Source organism: Schistocerca nitens, chromosome 3 (genome assembly GCF_023898315.1).
Source record: "Schistocerca nitens isolate TAMUIC-IGC-003100 chromosome 3, iqSchNite1.1, whole genome shotgun sequence".
NCBI lineage: Eukaryota > Metazoa > Arthropoda > Insecta > Orthoptera > Acrididae > Schistocerca > Schistocerca nitens.
Genome location: NC_064616.1, coordinates 677597995 through 677616866, shown reverse-complemented (window position 1 = coordinate 677616866; position 18872 = coordinate 677597995). Strand labels below are relative to the sequence as shown.

General features: G+C 40.8%; 1 protein-coding gene across 2 annotated transcripts in view; it reads right to left on the bottom strand.

The window, feature by feature from the left end:
- The window catches only part of LOC126248633 (probable E3 ubiquitin-protein ligase makorin-1), a 124982-nt gene that overhangs the window by 34762 nt on the left and 71348 nt on the right, over positions 1 to 18872 (bottom strand). For both annotated transcript variants that reach the window (XM_049949808.1, XM_049949809.1), the window contains one exon: positions 15040 to 15150. In XM_049949808.1, coding sequence (XP_049805765.1) covers positions 15040 to 15150 — 111 coding nt within the window. The remainder of the gene's footprint in view (positions 1 to 15039; positions 15151 to 18872) is intronic.

The following is an 18872-nucleotide window of genomic DNA, read 5'->3' as shown; positions in this document are numbered from 1 at the left end:
TTTTAACTGAGTTTCAACAACATAGCCCTGAACTTATATTCTGTCATCACTGAACTGATGGAGCAGCACCTCACTTCAAACATGGATTCATTTTTTAGCACTTACTGCACTGTGAAGGACTGAGCATTTCCAGCTGACTGTAGCTTCTTTGCAAGAGGTCACAAAAGGGTGTGGTTGATGGAATTTGCGATGAGATCAAGAGGATGGTATGGGTGAGCATACTGAGTGGTAACACCACGTTTCTAGTGCCGAAACATTTGCACAAATTGAATCAAGGGTTGTGAGAAAACTATGCATTTTGTATGTTCCTACAGAAGAAGCTGTTCCAATGACTGTCGGGCTCAGTGATCAATGGAAAGATGTGTGAACGTGCCTGGGACATTATCCTTGCACTACGCAATGTGTGTGGAAATACATCACCACATCTGCTTTAGCTCAAACTTACCATTTACAGGAAGCATTACCACATACGTGTATTATTGTATGCGTGGAAATATCAAGTCCGAGTCTAATGTAGCCTTATATGATATCTCAGTTGTTATGCCAATGTAGATGACAATTGCGGAGACTAATTTTGTAAAAATAACAGGGTGTATACACGCACAAGGAAAAAAAAATCCCGGATTTTTCCCGAATCTCCTGGTTAAAAATACATTTTCTCCCGGGTGAAAATACACTTTTTCTGTGTTAAGTGATAGTATACTTTCCCTCTGAACTGTAAAACATATCCTTTGAATGGATATGGTTTTATACAGCAGCGTAGAATTTCCCGGCACTTTAGAAAACGAAACTCAGAGCGAAAAAACCCGTTTTGGAAAGATCTTTGATCTGCAGCAACACGTACGCTGCATATTTTCGTATCACGAAAGTATAAATTTGAATTCCAAGAACAGGAAAATTTAATGGTTTAAATTAATATACATAGTGTTGCTACAAGAAAAGCAAAGCTTTCGCATATAATATTTGTCTCTAAGATTAATAAGCTACAAGAGAAGCTAAGCTTTCACATGTAATGTTGCTTTGTTTAATGCATGTTACACTAAGATACATCAGACAAACATGCCAGTAAAATTTTTAATAACGACGTAAATCTCTGATCTTCTGGGCTAGAAATTCTTCTAAATGGCTTGTCATCAAAAAGTTGATTTTTAAAAGAGAGCAAATGCACTGTGATATAGGAAACTCATAGTACATTCTTGCACATAGTTCATCTTCCGTAAAAGGAAATTTACTTGAAAATAACTATTTTTGAATAACTGTTCGCAACATTTTCCTGCGACTTGTTAGAAATAGATTCATTTCAGCAGTTGCCAGACAGTGCCAGATAAGAGGCGTCACTGCACTTGCGCAGCTATAGTGACGTAGGAAACCCTTATGTTCGTAAGTGGAGAACATTAAAAGATCTTACTTCTTGTCATAAAAGAAACAAGATACTCCAAGAGTGTCGGAATTTCGTGAACCGTACTAAAATGCATAGTTTGCCTTACAGTGCACATTCGTATGTCCAGATTCCCAATGACGTAGGCCTCGACCTGATATGGAGCTTTTCAGTGTGGTTTTCGGGACATAAATTTTCTTCGAGTACCAGTACTGTATTATGTCATGTTTCGTTCTTTGTTATGGCATAATGCAGCAAGTGCTAGAAGATGAAGACGTGCACTTGAAATGGCGTGAACAGTAGAAACTAGCCAATAGTGTGGAATTAAACACTTTGTTTCAATGCCTTCAATGCCTCAGCAGGAAACCGTAATAAAAGCCAAATTTCTTTAGCAAACCAACAAAAATAACTTTATTGTTCTGCAAGGCGATTAATGCTTGACTGTCAGAAAGGTGGAAATAAAATAAAATCTGAAACCAGTAACATATTTTAGCCTTCTGTAATTACGTGAATATATTTTAATTCACTTAATAGCTCCCAGCCACAGGAATCTGTCTTACACCCCCCCCCCCCCCCTTATAACTAAGACTGCTCTGTGGAGAAAAAAAGAGAAAGAGAAAAAAAGAAAGAAAGAAAAGAGAAACAAGACTTTTCAAAAGGAAGTTTATTTTGTAGCGCACAACTTTCTGAAGAGTCTGATACATAAAACATACATCTTTGAGGAAATGTAAGACACGTTATTTGGTCTTAAGTGTGCAGTGCAGTGCCACACCTCTTCAAACCAACATTCTTATAGCGCACGTCACTGTATTTTTCTCTGTGGAACTCAAACGTATATATTTTGTAATGGATGCCATCAAACTATTTCAGGACAGTGGAAATTGAAATGTCCTGTACTGCCTATCCTGCTCCCAGTTGGCCGGTTTGACATTCTGCACAACCCCTCGCAATTAATACTGGATAGGATTATTTGTAACCAGGAAAGAAGAACTCTTCAGCAAATCTGGACTCTTTATTGCCTATTAGCTAATAACTTGCTCTTCTGTGTAACATAAAATTAAATATAGGATACCTAAAACCAGTAAAGACACGAGGCAGGCAGGACAGTACACATTCTTCAATCCTTAGGTCCTAGCAATTTTTCTCTCTAATCTTGGTACAAGTTTACATGGCGTTCTTTCCTTTCTGCGAAAGAACTATTACCTTATCAAAGTTCGTCAAACTTTCTGCCACATGATAAATGAAAATGTCGTTGCCTAATACTGAAAAAGCATTTAATACAATTAGTACCCAAGACTGGTGTGGTTTCTCAATCTGATTACGTCTATTTTGTCACTGTGTTCCTGATAAAACAAAATAGGCCTTTCTAATATTGCAGCAATTTTAACACACACGAAATAAGCGACACTGTTTTGGCAATAATGACCATTTTTATAATACGACAATAAATTCACGAAGTACCAATACGAAGTACCTATTTGGCCTACTACAAGCAAAAAGCTTTACGTTAGGAAATAGTTTCACATTTCATTCATGCGTTCCAGTTTCTCATGCAGGAGACCGAAAAGTAGTAGAACAAAATTTTAGTATAAATTTGGAATCGTCATATTCTTCCATAATCTGTGTGATGACCCCGTTTCTTCTCCTTCCTCGTTCTAACAAACAGTTTTGTCATCACTAATTCTGTAACTATTCCTACCACTGTCAAAACTCTTTCTCCAGTTAACTTTACTAACCCTGCCACAATCACCGGTTTAGTTATCCAGCGATTATTCACTGGTTAGGCATTATTACGAGTTCGTACAATGCATTTCCCGCGCTACTTACAGAATGGAACTTAAGCGACTGCTAGCCGGGGAATGCAACTGGCCCTGTCTAGTGTAACGATCTGGCCAAAAATTTTCTGTCAAAATTTCACTTTCTTGGATACACCGAGAAGATAATATGTAATCTTTCTTACCTGTTATTCCTGTTAGTCGTTTATTTCCACTCTGATAGTCTAAATCTATAGATTTCGCTAGTGATTATAACAACGCTGAACATTCGCAAACTGAATCAACCACATAAACAAGCAGCACTTGGCATTCTCCGGTTCGGCTTTATTCCGCTCAGCTCGTATAGCCCCGTCCCGTTTTGTCTGCAGTTGGTAGAGACATCACGTACAATATGCACGCATTCAAAAATCAACTAATTCATTCAGAAATCAATTAGAATTTGTTCAAATACCAGCAGGGGTGTGTTTCAAAATCATATGAATCATCGATAGACCGACATGCGCTGGATGCTAGGTGCTTTGTGAAACAAGGATTTTTCCCTCAAGAATATGAATTTGCCCCCTCCCCCGAAATTGCCAACCAGTTCAGATACCCCGGTTTGCCCTCACCCCCCACTAGATATGGGCCTGCTGCGCATGCGTGTTCTGACAGCTTGGGCGCGCCAGTAAAATTTTTCCGGGTACAATGTGGCTGGTTGCTGCTACTGCTACTTAGACAGCCAACAGCCAAATTTCCGTAGCCAGAAGCGGAAGAAGGTACTAAAAAGCCTTTGACACATTCTGCTGTTGGCAGACGCTTGTACTAGCACCGTTATTTTATATGGCACATTTCCTTTGCAATATAAGTTTTATTTTCTTTTTTTTTTCTCTTCTCTCTCTCTCTCTCTCTCTCTCTCTCTCTCTCTCTCTCTCGCTCGCTCGCTCGCTCGCTCTCGTTCATGTTTTAATGCTGCAGTATTATTCTGCAGTAGCAGGATACAGTAATATTCTTTGTTAGAGTATCGGTTCTTACCAGTCAGAATTACAAAAAATTAACTGAAAACTTAAACAACAAAAAATTCCCGGAATTATAAAAAATTCCCGGTTTCCTCCCGGATGAAAAAATTCCTGGGTTATTCCCGGATCGTAGACATCCTGAAATAAGTACCCAGTGTCTAGTCTGTCACAGCACAAAAAACTGTGAAACATTATGTTGGGCGGATTAGCAACAGCAATGAGTTAAAACACACTTGTTAAATTTGGTAGAGGATGTCATATTTGTGTTGCCTGCTATCCTAGACGAGCATGTTATAGCCAATGATACCAACGTAGCGTCGGTTTTACCTTAGCCAACACCTGGCAGAAGGTGGTGAATGGCTTTTTGCTGTTGGGTTTTCTGGGTACAATGTGTGTTAAGTAGTTAGTTTAAGAATACTGTTTTCTTTTTGATATTTAGTGTGTTTATTAATATTGCCTTATAAAGCAGTTCTGTACATGGATTAGACAACTTTGTGAACTGCAAGCACCATGAAGGTTCGCCCAGTAAATTAATGAAATAAACAAGCCTTTTCTCTTATTTAATAGAGGTTTTTTTTTTTTTTTTGCAAAACTGCTACGGTCATTAGCGTGTGGTCTGTGGCTTAGGGAAGGGTAGAAAAAACCAAATTGGAAATCAGCAGCAATGGGATCGAAACTCAAAAAGTGGGGAAACTAAAAAACAGAAGGAAAGCTTGGCTGAGCGCGTGTCATCTGCTAAAATCGAAGACACATCAGACGAGCGCGTAGCGGAGTAAAATAGCACTCAAGTAAAAGGTGTCTCACCACCCACAGTTGAGAGCAGTGGGGACAAAGCGGGGGAGGATCGCCACTTAAAAGATTTCAATGGCTAAAAAGACAGTGCCCTATCCAGAGTCTAGTTAAAATTGCCTCCTCCCGATGACGAGTTCGGTAGGAAGAGGTCCAAGCACAGGGAAGAGCTTTCATGTCCCACAATTTATTATTGGGAAGTGTAGACTAATCTGCGTGCCATAAAAGAGCAACAGAAGAACAGAAAACACTCTGTAGATCGCCAAAGGGAACCATGCAAACAGAAGGCTAAAGAAGAGAGACAGCAACTTTGGCTGCTATATCGGTTGCCTCGTTACCATGACATACCAATGTGTCCTGGGATCCAGAGGAATGCCACAGAGACGCCCCTCAAGTGGAGCAAGTGGAGGCAGTCCTGAATCTGGTGGACCAGAGGGTGGACAGGGTAAAGAGCTTGGAGACTGAGGAGAGAGCTCAGCGAATCTGAGGATATAATATACTGTATCAGCTGACGGCGGTTTATGTATTGGACAGCCTGGAGAACAGCATAAATCTCCGCGGTAAAAACCGAACACCGGTCGTGATGCCGAAATAAATTAAGGGTGTCGCCAACAATATAGGCACTCCCAACACCAAATGATGTTTTTTGAGCCATCAGTGTAAATAAATGTGGCATCATTCATTTGTGCACAGAGCAGTAAATGCCCGACAATAAACGAGAGAAGGGGTACCATCCTTGGGAAGCTGACATTAGGAAAGTGGAAGGAAAGAGAACGTAGCAGTTTACGGAGCGGACTCTCGGTGGTGGTAGAGAGGAAGAGCAGCATGCATACCCTAAATCCAAGGGGGCGTAAAAAAAAAAAAAAAAAAAAAAAAAAAAAAAAAAAAAAAAAAAAAAAGGATTAGCAGGCATGGAAGACAGATGGTTAGCATAATGACTCAGAAGGACAGCTCGCCGATTGATTGGACAGCAGAGGGTCAGCAGTCTCAGGTCTCAGCATAAAGGCTTTCCACAGGGCTGGTGTAAAAAGCTCCAGATGCGAAACACAATCCACGGCGGTGGACAGAGTCGAGACGCCGAAGAATAGACGGCCGAGCAGAGGAGTAAACTATGCTTCCATAGTCCAGTTTCGAGCACACTAAGGCGCGATAGAGGCGGAGAAGGACCACTTGGTCCGCTCCCCAGGAGGTACCATTCAGGACACGGAGGGTGTTGAGGGATCGCAGACAGCGAACCGAAAGATAGGAAACGTGGGAGGACCAGCACAGTTTTCTGTCAAACATAAGACCCAAGAATTTAGAGACGTCTGCGAATGGAAGGTCGACAGGGCCTAGATGTAGGGATGCCGAAGAAACTCCATACATCGCCAAAAATTGACACAAACCGTCTTACTGGGAGAAAAGCGGAAGACGGTTTTGATGCTCCAAGAGTGGAGGCAATCGAGACATCCTTGAAAACGTCATTCAAAAAGGCTGGTCCATTGAGAGCTGTAGTAGATTGCAAAATCGTCCACAAACAGGGAGCTCATGACATCGGGAAGGAGACAACCCATAATTGGACTTATGGTGATGGCAAACAGTACAACACTTAGCACGGAGCCCTGGGGTACCCCGTTTTTTGGGAAAAAGTACGAGAGAGAGTAGTGTTCACCCGCACTTTAAATGTGCACTCTGCCATAAATTCACATGTAAAGAGGGGCAGCCGACCTCAAAAGCCCCAAGAGAACAGTGTGCGGAGGATGCCTGTCCTCCAACAAGTATCGTATGCTCTCTCCAGATAAAAAAATATTGCTACCGTTTGGCATTTCCTGAGAAAATTGTTCATGATATAAGTGGAGAGAGCAACAAGGTGATCAACTGCAAAACGATGCTTTCACAAACCGCATCAGGCAGGTGTTAAAAGACTGCAGGACTCCAGCCACCAGGCTAAACGGCAATTCACCATATGCTCCAAAACCTTACATACACTACTCGTTAGAGAAATGGGGCGATAGCTAGAGGGGAGATGTTTGTCCTTTCCAGGTTTCGGAACAGGGACGACGATAGCTTTCCACCATCTTTTGGGAAAAGTAATGTCTGTCCAGATTCGATTATAAAGGCGGAGGAGGTAACGCAGACTATGGTACGATAAATACAACATTTGGATATGGATACCATCCGGTCCTGGGGTGGAAGAGCGAGAAGAGAGTGCGTGTTGGAGTTCCTGCATGGAGAAAACAGTATTTTAGCTTTTTCTATTTTGAGGAGTAAGCAAGAGGTCTCACTTCCGCTGCACATTTCTTCGGGAGAAAGGCTGGCGGGTAATTTGAAGAGCTTGAAATCTCAGCAAAGTGTTGACCCAATAAGTGAGATACTACGATTGGGTCCTCTAAGGTATCATGCGCGACAGTGAGCCCAGAGCTCGGGGAGAAACTAGGCACGTCAGATAACCGTCGAATTCGATTCCGAACTTCTGAGGAGGGACTGAAGGTGTTAAGAGCTAGTAAACAAGTTCGAGCTTGCCTTCTTGCTATAGCGGACAACATGATGGCATTGCGCACGTAACTGTTTATAGCAGATAGTTGGCCAAAGTAGGATGGTGGCGGAAAACACGAAGAGCATGTCGCCGCTCATGTATTGCGTCACGGCACGCCTCGTTCCACCAAGGAACTGAGGGGTGGCGGGGCAAATCGGAGGTGCGAGGTACTGAATGTTCCACGGCTGTAAGAATAACTTCTGTAACATTAGCGACCTGATCGTCGATGCTAGGAAAGTGACGGTCATCGAATGTCGCTAGAGACGAAGAAAGTGTCCAATCGGCTTGGGCAAACTTCAAGCATATTGGGCGCATAGATGGCAGTTGTGGCTGAAATCGAAGGACACACGGAAAATGGTCACTTGAGTGTGTATCAGCAAGAGCGAATCATTCAAAGCGCCGAGCTAGCTGAACAGTACCGACCGTAAGGCCCAAATAAGAGAAATTTGTCGTGGAGGCAGGCAAAAATGTAGGTTCCCCAGCGTTGAGGCAAACAAGATCCACTTGGTGGAAGACGTCAATCAATAGGGAGCCTCGCGGACAAGGACGCGGAGATCCCCAAAGCGGGTGGTGGGCATTGAAGTCCCCAATCAGCAAATAGGGGGGCGGGAGCTGACCAAGAAGATGAAGGAGATCAGCTCTCGCCATTGGTGTGGACGATGGAATGTATACAGTACAAAGAGAGAAGGTGTATCCAGAAAAGGAAAGTCGGACAGCAAAAGCTTGAAAGGAACTGTTTAAGGGGACTGGGTGATAATGGACGGTATCATGGAGAAGAATTGTGAGTTCCCCATGTGCTGGAGTGCCATCAACAGAGGAGAGATCAAACCGGACTGACTGGAAATGAGTGAAAACAAAGTGATCATGGGGACGCAGCTTTGTTCCCTGAAGACAGAAGATGATCGGCGAGAAGGATCATAAGAGGATCGACAATTCATCCCGATTGGCTCTAATGCCATGGATATTCCAATGGATAATTGACATAGGATGGACAGCAAAGGGAAGAATCTCACCACGGTTTCTCTCAACTCAACGACTGCTGAGAGCCAGCGCAGACAGCGTCGAACGGCATTCAGCTAAAGGCAGAAGATCCTGATCCATAGGTTGTTCGGGGGCAGCTCCTGCCACCAGCGATTGGCCGTTTGATCGGCTGCCAGCAGTGCGCCTTGGCGACACAGAAGACAGTCGAGGGGGGTTACCGCCAGGTGGCGCTGTAGATGAGACACGCCGTGGCGGAGGAGGAGAGGAACTTGGTTTCTTATGAGCCTTCTTGGAATCAGGATGTTGAGATGTGGGAGGAATCAATGGTTGTGAAGTTGGGGTACATAAAAAAAATCTTCGCAGGTAGGCTCTTTTTTGGATGTCCGGGTGTCTGATTTTGGGGCTCATGATTTAGCATTAGCTGATGAATGGTGAGCCGTAGAGTGAATAGGTGATAGTGAGAAGGCTGAACGGGCGATCTTTGCGCTGACCAATCTGACGACCGTGGTACTAAAGGTGAGATCACAAGTCTGCGTGGCTGCCTCCTTAGTAGGCCGAGGAGATGCAAGGACAGTGCTATATTTACCTGCTGGAGGCACAATGGGCTTTCGACTAGCGAATAACTTACAAGCAGCAAATGTAGACACCGTTTCCTTCACTTTGATTTCCTGAATAAGCCGTTCATCTTTGAAATTGGGGCAATCTCTAGAAGAAGCAGCGTGGTCGCTCATACAGTTGATGCAACGAGGAGATGAAGGTGAACAAGCACCCTCATGGGCATCCTTGCCACAATTAACGCATTTGGCCGGATTGGAACACGACTGGCTGGTATGATTAAACCGCTGACACCAATAGCAACGCATAGGGTTGGGGATGTAAGGGCAAACTGAAATTATCTCATAGCCCGCTTTAATGTTCGATGGAAGGTGAACTCTGTCAAATGTCAAGAAGATAGTACGGGTTGGAACAAAGTCCTTGTCAACCGTTTTCATGAATATGTACAGCCATTACGCCCTCGTCGTACAGGTAGTTTTGAATTTCCTCGTTGGACAATCTGTTGAGAGAGCGTGTATAAACCACCCCGCATGATGAATTTAAAGTGCGGTGCACACCCACCCAGACAGGGAATGCGTGTAGCAGTGAAGTTCGCAGCAATTTTTGTGCCTGAAGGGCACTGACTGTTTCTAACAACAAGCTGCCATTTCGTAATCGGGAACAAGACTTTACAGGACCTGCAATTGCATCGACAGCTTTCTGAATAATGAAAGGGTTGACTGTGGAGAAGTCTTTACCTTCCGCATTAAGCCTCTGTACAAGATCCTGAACATGGGCTTTCAATGACAGTTCACTGTCATCTGAACACCTAGAAACTTGAACTGTTAAGTCTCATTAATGGTATGTTGATTCTGTGTTAGAAACTGTAAAAACTGAGTCTTCCTGTGATTTAGCATTGGTTTATTTTCTACAAGCCATGAATTTATGTCTTTAAATGTCTTTAACTGCACTATTTGAAACTGGGCCAACATTACACACAACATACTTTACTACCGAGCTGGAGTCATCAGCAAACAAATATTTTAGAATCGCATATAATACTAGGAGGCATATCATTTACATAAATAAGGAACAGTGGAGGCCCATCACTGATCCCTGGGGCACTCACCATTTAACCATGCCTCACTAGGACCTCTGATCATAGCCACTGTCAGTACTGTGGAGACTGACCTTCAGCTGTCTGTTCTTAAAGCACGAGGTGAAGCAATCGTGAGCTATTCCCTGTATTCCATAAGGGTCCAACTTCTGGAGCAATATTGTGTGATCAACACAATCAAATGGCTTAGTTAAATCAAAATAGATGCTAGCATTCAAAATCTTTTGTTTAATCCAATCATTACCTCACAGAGAAAATAGAATATAAAATTTTCAATTGTTAAACCATTTCTAAAACCAAACTTTACATTTGACAGAAAATTATGTGAAATAAAATGATCACTTATCCTTACACACACACACACACACACACACACACACACACACACTTGAAAGTACCTGTTGGTGATAATACTTATTGTTAACTGCGACGATAAGAATTTTCAGTATCTTATTTGTGAACTGATCTAAACTGCATTCTTGAAAATAATTACACTTACTACAGTTATAACTACACTGAAGATACAAACAAAGCTGCATCTATCAGTCTTATTTTTTTTTTTTTTTTATTTATTTATTTATTGTTCCGTGGGACCACATTTAGGAGAAGTCTCCATGGTCATGGAACGAGTCAATACATGAAATTATAACACGATTGTAGAAACAGAATGAAATGAAATATAAGAAACATATTCAGGCGACAAGTCGTTAGTTTAAATAAAGAAAATCAAGAATGTAACACTGGAATTTGCTTAATTTTTTAGCTCTTCCAGGAGCTCCTCGACAGAATAGAAGGAGTGAGCCATGAGGAAACTCTTCAGTTTAGACTTAAAAGTGTTAGGGCTACTGCTAAGGTTTTTGAGTTCTTGTGGTAGCTTATTGAAAATGGATGCAGCAGAATACTGCACTCCTTTCTGCACAAGAGTCAAGGAAGTGCATTCCACATGCAGATTTGATTTCTGCCTAGTATTAACTGAGTGAAAGCTGCTAACTCTTGGGAATAAGCTAATATTGCTAACAACAAACGACATTAAAGAAAATACATACTGTGAGGGCAATGTCAAAATTCCCAGACTATTGAATAGGGGTCGACAAGAGGTTTTCGAACTTACACCACACATAGCTCGAACAGCCCGTTTTTGAGCCAAAAATACCCTTTTTGAATCAGAAGAATTACCCCAAAAAATAATACCATATGACATTAGCGTATGAAAATATGCGAAGTAGACTACTTTTCGTGTTGAAATGTCACTTATTTCAGATACTATTCTAATGGTAAATAAAGCGGCATTTAGTTTCTGAACAAGATCCTGAACATGGGCTTTCCACAACAGCTTACTATCTATCCATACGCCTAGGAACTTGAACTGTTCCGTCTCGCTTATAACATGCCCATTCTGTCTGATTAAAATGTCAGTTCTTGTTGAATTGTGAGTTAGAAACTGTAAAAACTGAGTCTTACTGTGATTTAGCATCAAATTATTTTCCACAAGCCACGAACTTATATCATGAACTACATTATTTGATAATGTTTCAATATTACACACAAGATCCTTCACTACCAAGGTGGTGTCATCAGCAAACAGAAATATTTTTGAATCACCTGTAATACTAGAAGGCATATCATTTATATAAATAAGAAACAGCTTTGACAATTATCTAAAACACCTACTTATACTCTGTTCATCAAAACAATAAACCTGATGTAAGTATTACATCATGTGTTCGTCCAGGTTTGCTCGAATCTCACTGGATTTATATTTCACATGTAGCGGAAGCCAAGCTGTGTCCACTACAGCCAAATATGATCCTTACGATATGTATTATGCTGTGTCACACGAACTTAGTGATAATGCGAGACGACAGCTTTACCGGCACATTAAATTAGGACAACACTTGTCAGACAGCTAGTCCAACTAACCTTTAATGATGTGAGCTATTGCAGTTCATACATCAAAAGATACGACCAAAGAAACAATATAGCTCTGAATGCCATTTAATTTTTAAAGAGAATGAAATGATATTCGGCAAGACTCCTGAACAACCACACACGTCTTAGGTCACCAGACAAATAGCATGAAGTGCTCTTGTTCTCACAGTATTCAAATTACAAACAAGAGTGATGAAAACTCCAAACTTAAAATCAGGGTAATTTTTCTGAGTGAGCTATGTGTTATGCAAAAGCATACTGCAGGGATTTCACCATACTGTTGAATACTGAAGCCACTGAAGGTATTAATTACAGTCAGTTCTCTGGTAAACTCTTCGCTCCTTCCTTATCCGAATCCTAGAAATATACTTCACTTCTGGAACTGACATATGCTACATTAATAGAGTGTCTAACAACAGAATCCACAAATCCACCCAGGCGCCGCATTTTCTCCTCTTATTTTACGACACGTCATTCTATATTCTGCCAGCGTTCGGCAGTGACATGAAAATGCAGCATGCATTAGTTCCAGTATGTCTGACAGCTTAGAAGTCTTGTTATTTCTTGGGCCAAATCCCTTAACTTGGCTGCAGATCAGTTCTCTCTGTTGAGTTCATATTGTTATAGTACATTGACTAATGTAAAAATACAGAATTTCTATGGTGCTCAATATTGTGAAAACAATTGTTTTTCGTCTTTACAGGACACTTACCACTGTGGTTTGTGAGACACTACATCTGTGGTACAGAACAATGGACATAGTATAAATAAAAAGAATTAGGTTTTTCAGTTTTACCCTAAAAAATTAAATTGTTTTCTTAATTTAAGCAACCTTTATTAATATTAACAATCTTTCATAAAATGTGAGGCTTGGACCATCTGTCCATGTACTGCACTGGGTTATCAATGTCCTATGCTGCCGATTCCGTTACACATCCTATGTGTACAACTGCCTCAACTGTATCAAATACAGTAACTCTGAAAACTTCAAAGCCAATTTGTTTCTGTAAATTTATGAAAAACAGGAACAGGAACCAGCCTCAGCCACTTTCATACTGTGTATTAACAGCACGACAATCAGAGCCAAACAGTATAGAGACTTGACTGTACATTATTTTTTAAATAAAAACTACAAAGCTAAAGTGTGAGTAAGAAAAATGTAAATGGCTGTAAATATATCATAACATCTTAAAGTTTCATTTAACATAATTCAGTAATAATATATTTAATACGTAAGTATGACCCACTTTCAAGAGGATAACTCCATCAGTGTATGTGTGCTACTACTTCTGACCTATCATCGGATTTGTTTACGTCAGGTTTATTCTTATGATGACCAGAGTATAGAAGCACTAGCCCTCCACCTAGCACAAAATATAACATTTCTTGAAATCTGAATAAACAGGTATGTCATGTTTCCAACAAACATTCACTGGAGGATAATGTAAGTGCTAGTCAGTCAGACACTGCTTTCCACCTACATACATCCTGTAACTGGTCATTACAACCTTTGTCATGAGAAAGTACTTAAGGTCTCACAAGGGAACCTCCCCATCGCACCCCCCTCAGATTTAGTTATAAGTTAGCACAGTGGATAGGCCTTGAAACACTGAACACAGATCAATCGAGAAAACAGGAAGAAGTTGTGTGGAACTATGAAAAAAATAAGCAAAATATACTAACTGAGTAATCCAAGCGAAGCATATGCCTTATCATGTATAATGCGCTGGTATGAGCACCATGGTCCCGTGGTTAGCGTGAGCAGCTGCGGATCGAGAGGTCGTTGGTTCAAGTCTTCCCTCGATTGAAAATTTTAATTTTATATTTTCAGACAATTACGAAAGTTCAGGCACTTACACATAATCAACTTCGCTCTCCAAAATTCCAGGACATGTTCAGATTTGCTTGGACATATGCAGGATTTGACGGTCTACACACGGAAAAATTTGAAAATGTTAAAAACATGTTTTGACAGAGCACAGGGAAAACTGTGCGACTGTGAAACTGGTGCATTCATTTGTTGCAGTTTATGCGGCAAACTCTTATGTTTTCATCACTTTTTTGGGAGTGATTATCACATCCACAAGAAAACCTAAATCAGACAAGGTAGAAGAATCTTTTTACCCATTCGCCAAGTGTACAAGTTAGGCGGGTCGACAACATATTCGCGTCATGTGACGCACATGCCGTCACCAGTGTCGTATTGAATATATCAGACGTGTTTTCCTGTGGAGGAATCATAAGACCTTGTGATTAAATGTTTTCGGTTCTCATAGGAGAGGCACATCCTTTCGTCTACTAATCGCACGGTTTTGCGGTGCGGTCGCAAAACACAGACACTAAACTTATTGCAGTGAACAGAGACGTCAATGAACGAACGGACAGATCGTAACTTTGCGAAAATAAAAAATTAAAGTTTTCACCTGAGGGAAGACTTGAACCAAGGACCTCTCGTTCTGCAGCTGCTCACGCTAACCACGGGACCACGGTGCTCCTGTCAGCACTTTCTCCATGATAATGCATATGTTGCGCTTAGACTACTCAGTTTGTATATTTTGTTTATTTTTTCATAGTTCCACACAACTTCTTCCTGTTTTCTCGATTGATCTGTGTTCAGTGTTTCAAGGCCCATCCACTGTGCCAACTTATAACTAAATCTGAGAGGGGTGCGATGGGGAGGTTCCCTTGTCAGAATCATTAGCGATCAAAATGTAGATGACAAAGAATCAGAACACAATCTTACTGCAAGTTATTTCCCTCATTACAACTGCATACAATGAGCAATTATCTGAAGTTAATCCACAACAGTAATTGATAAATTGTTAACACTCACAAAACTAATCACCCTGTTCATCATAGACGAAAGTCTGAACAAAGGTTCCTCTCTTTTTATTCTGTGAACACTGGCTTAACATATGGCTGTGCATCAATTTGCAAGTTTTAGTGCAAACAAACTAATTTTACCCACCTGAAAAGTGAATCCTACATTGCATAAACTAATTTTTTTAAAATTACAGAAATCTTACCTCAGTGCTTTTTTGTAGTTAGTTATGACTGCTGCTTTCTCCTCAGGAGTTTCAACCCAGAAAGAACTAGGGCATACAAATGGAGACTCTACTCGGCATATGGGACATGATCTGAAAAAATTAAACTTATTTTGTACCAAGGAATTTTTTTAAAGAACAATTATGTTCCTATGAATTATTACATACATTCAAACAATGTAAAATCAGGATGGAGACACTGTGGTGTGTGTGTGTGTGTGTGTGTGTGTGTGTGTGTGTGTGTGGTGTCATGTCAAGTTAAACCTAACCTAACCTAACCTAATCTAACCTAACCTAGTCATCTCATAAAGGAAGTGGAAGTTAGTATATTTACTTCGCACTTAGGTTGTCATCCAAAACTGTTAGAAACCTGTTAATATACCATGAAGTGTTTGGTTGAGAAGTTAAAAGAATTTTACAAAAGGCACTACTTTTGAACCCATCTAGGATATCTTTCTGGGTCCAAACACAGCCAAGTGATTAGCTATGAATATTTGGATTCCAAGATTCAGTATCACAGCCAACATTAAATACTAGAGAAGATACTATGACACAGTAATCACCTGTCATTCACTTCAGACAATTTTGGCTCCCAAATGTGAAGAATGTATTTAGTTGGAAATAATTTACTATCACATTTACCCATTTCTTTTCCAACACATTATTTTTCAGCAAAAATCTATGGTAATAAAATACAGTCACAAGATAATGTTAAGCACAAAAAATTCCTCCTGCACCGGTGTGCTGGAGGAATTTCATGACCACATACAACAAAGATTTTTAACAGCTCTTACTTAAAATAAGAATGACTTAACAGCTTTGTTGCTTCTACAGCTACAACTACATTACCCAGCACACAACAGGAATGATATTGAAAACAAATTACAGTATTCTCAACTTCCCACCAATACTTCTACAACGTAGTCTAAACAACGTTGGTAACATGTGGGAGGAAGTTATCAAACAACAGAATGATGCTGTCCATCAACATCCCTGGGCATTTGGGTTTGAGTGCACTCTTCAATTTTTGCAAAATATCCACATACTTTTGCACTTCAATTGTGGTGTCATGTTCCAGAGAGTCACAACACATGGGGAATGGACTTCTGACAAGTTATTGCCTTTTTGCAGCAAAGTGCCTGATAAATTTAACAGTAATTACAATCACAGTTTTAGGTTTGTAGGTCATATTCAGATTTCTTTATCTTCATAATGTTCAATTTAGTATTTGATGGAAGATATCTAGGGAATGCAAGGAGACTTTGTTACTGTTCTACAGCTAGAACAGCAGTATTAATCAGCATTAACAGGCTTCTGGCTGAACTTTCAGTGTATGAAGCAATGGAGAACACCAGATGTTATAGGTGTTATCTGGAGACTGTGGCACCATTATACCCTCTTATGCAAATGGCTTAACCCTCATTACTCAATGTGTCCCAACAGATGAGAAGTCATTCATTTATTTTCTCAGAAAGGAAGGGAGCAGCATGGGTCCCTCAACTTACCCCACCCCTTCAATCTTCCTGCATTGGAGGATGTGTCTCGGTACTGCTGCTATTGTGAATGGTACAAATGGTACATTATTATGGGTGTGAAAGACAAACTGTATCTACGAGAGAGAGATAGAGAGAGAGAGAGAGAGAGAGAGAGAGAGAGATAGAGAGAGAGAGAGAGAGAGAGAGAGAGAGAGCACAAATTAATCTTGTCTAACTACTAACTACCCATTAGCATTTTATTTCATGTGTCTTTCAGGTTACTACATAATCTAGAAATAAATAAATTGTTGCAAGAACCCTCCATGTACCTAGAAATTTCTGCAACTACTTTTGTTTACTATGTACAGTCTCCACATACTCATTTTCCCTTGACTTTAGACGCACGTATACTACTGTGGAAAACATAAGACTTGTTCTTGGATTTTGCCAAATTTGTTTCTGAAGGATGGCAGTGAGAAAAATATGCCATCTATACACGGAAGAGGCTGTTCAGGAAATTCAGACACTCCTATTGGTTTATTAACTTGCTGACAAAGAAGATGGGTGTAATAATGGAGATTGTGACAAGAGATGCTTTGCCATGACTGAGGAGAGGGAGGAGAATTCTCTTACTTTTACAGCAGGCAGTAACCTGGAACACGGTTCACTTTCTGAAGACAGTGATGAGAATGAAGAAACTTACATTGCTGTGATGGGGAAGAAGAGTAAAACATTAGAATGTGTATTACAGAAAAAAAATCACGCTATACTTCACAAAAAAGAGCCAGACAAATGTGTAGTGGAGAGTATACAACACAAAAATTTCTGGTATCTGGATCTACCTGGAAGACAGAAAAATGACGAATTATAGTGTCTTACACAAAGCAATAAACTGACACAGCCAATGTAAATTTCAGTCGTGCGTGAGATGCAAAGCCAATTGATTTCACTAAGATCAAAATTTGGTTACAGCATTTTATCTGCCTGGAATGTATAAAGCAGGGCGAATGAATGTCAACAATATGAGGGATCCACATTGCTTTGAAATGAACATTCTGAGTAATTATGGGATTAAGAGTCCATTCCCTTCACTTGGCCTATGAAATTAGCTCTTTTTAGCATTTATTTTTTTGAAAAACCAATGACGCAATCAACATAAATCTTTCTGTACTATTTAGTGATTCTTTGACATTTTCTGAATTTTTAAGGAATTCAGTCATCATTAAGTCTCTCCCTCTCCCACAGCCCTCACCCCCTTCAACCCATGGAGTTAACATTTCTCTATCCAAAATGAGATGTGCCCATGACTCAAGTCCTGCAGTCTTTAAATCTCATCTGAAATAAAAAAGCACCATGTTCTTAATACAGGGTGTTTCAAAAATGACCGGTATATTTGAAACGGCAATAAAAACTAAACGAGCAGCGATAGAAATACACCGTTTGTTGCAATATGCTTGGGACAACAGTACATTTTCAGGCAGACAAACTTCCGAAATTACAGTAGTTACAATTTTCAACAACAGATGGCGCTGCGGTCTGGGAAACTCTATAGTACGATATTTTCCATATATCCACCATGCGTAGCAATAATATGGCGTAGTCTCTGAATGAAATTACCCGAAACCTTTGACAACGTGTCTAGCGGAATGGCTTCACATGCAGATGAGATGTACTGCTTCAGCTGTTCAATTGTTTCTGGATTCTGGCGGTACACCTGGTCTTTCAAGTGTCCCCACAGAAAGAAGTCACAGGGGTTCATGTCTGGCGAATAGGGAGGCCAATACACGCCGCCTCCTGTATGTTTCGGATAGCCCAAAGCAATCACACGATCATCGAAATATTCATTCAGGAAATTAAAGACGTCGGCCTTGCGATGTGGCCGAGCACCATCTTGCGTAAACCACGAGGTGTTCGCAGTGTCGTCTAAGGCAGTTTGTACCGCCACAAATTCACGAAGAATGTCCAGATAGCGTGATGCAGTAATCGTTTCGGATCTGAAAAATGGGCCAATGATTCCTTTGGAAGAAATGGCGGCCCAGACCAGTACTTTTTGAGGATGCAGGGACGATGGGACTGCAACATTGGGCTTTTCGGTTCCCCATATGCGCCAGTTCTGTTTATTGACGAAGCCGTCCAGGTAAAAATAAGCTTCGTCAGTAAACCAAATGCTTCCCACATGCATATCGCCGTCATCAATCCTGTGCACTATATCGTTAGCGAATGTCTCTCGTGCAGCAATGGTAGCGGCGCTGAGGGGTTGCCGCGTTTGAATTTTGTATGGATAAAGGTGTAAACTCTGGCGCATGAGACGATACGTGGACGTTGGCGTCATTTGGACCG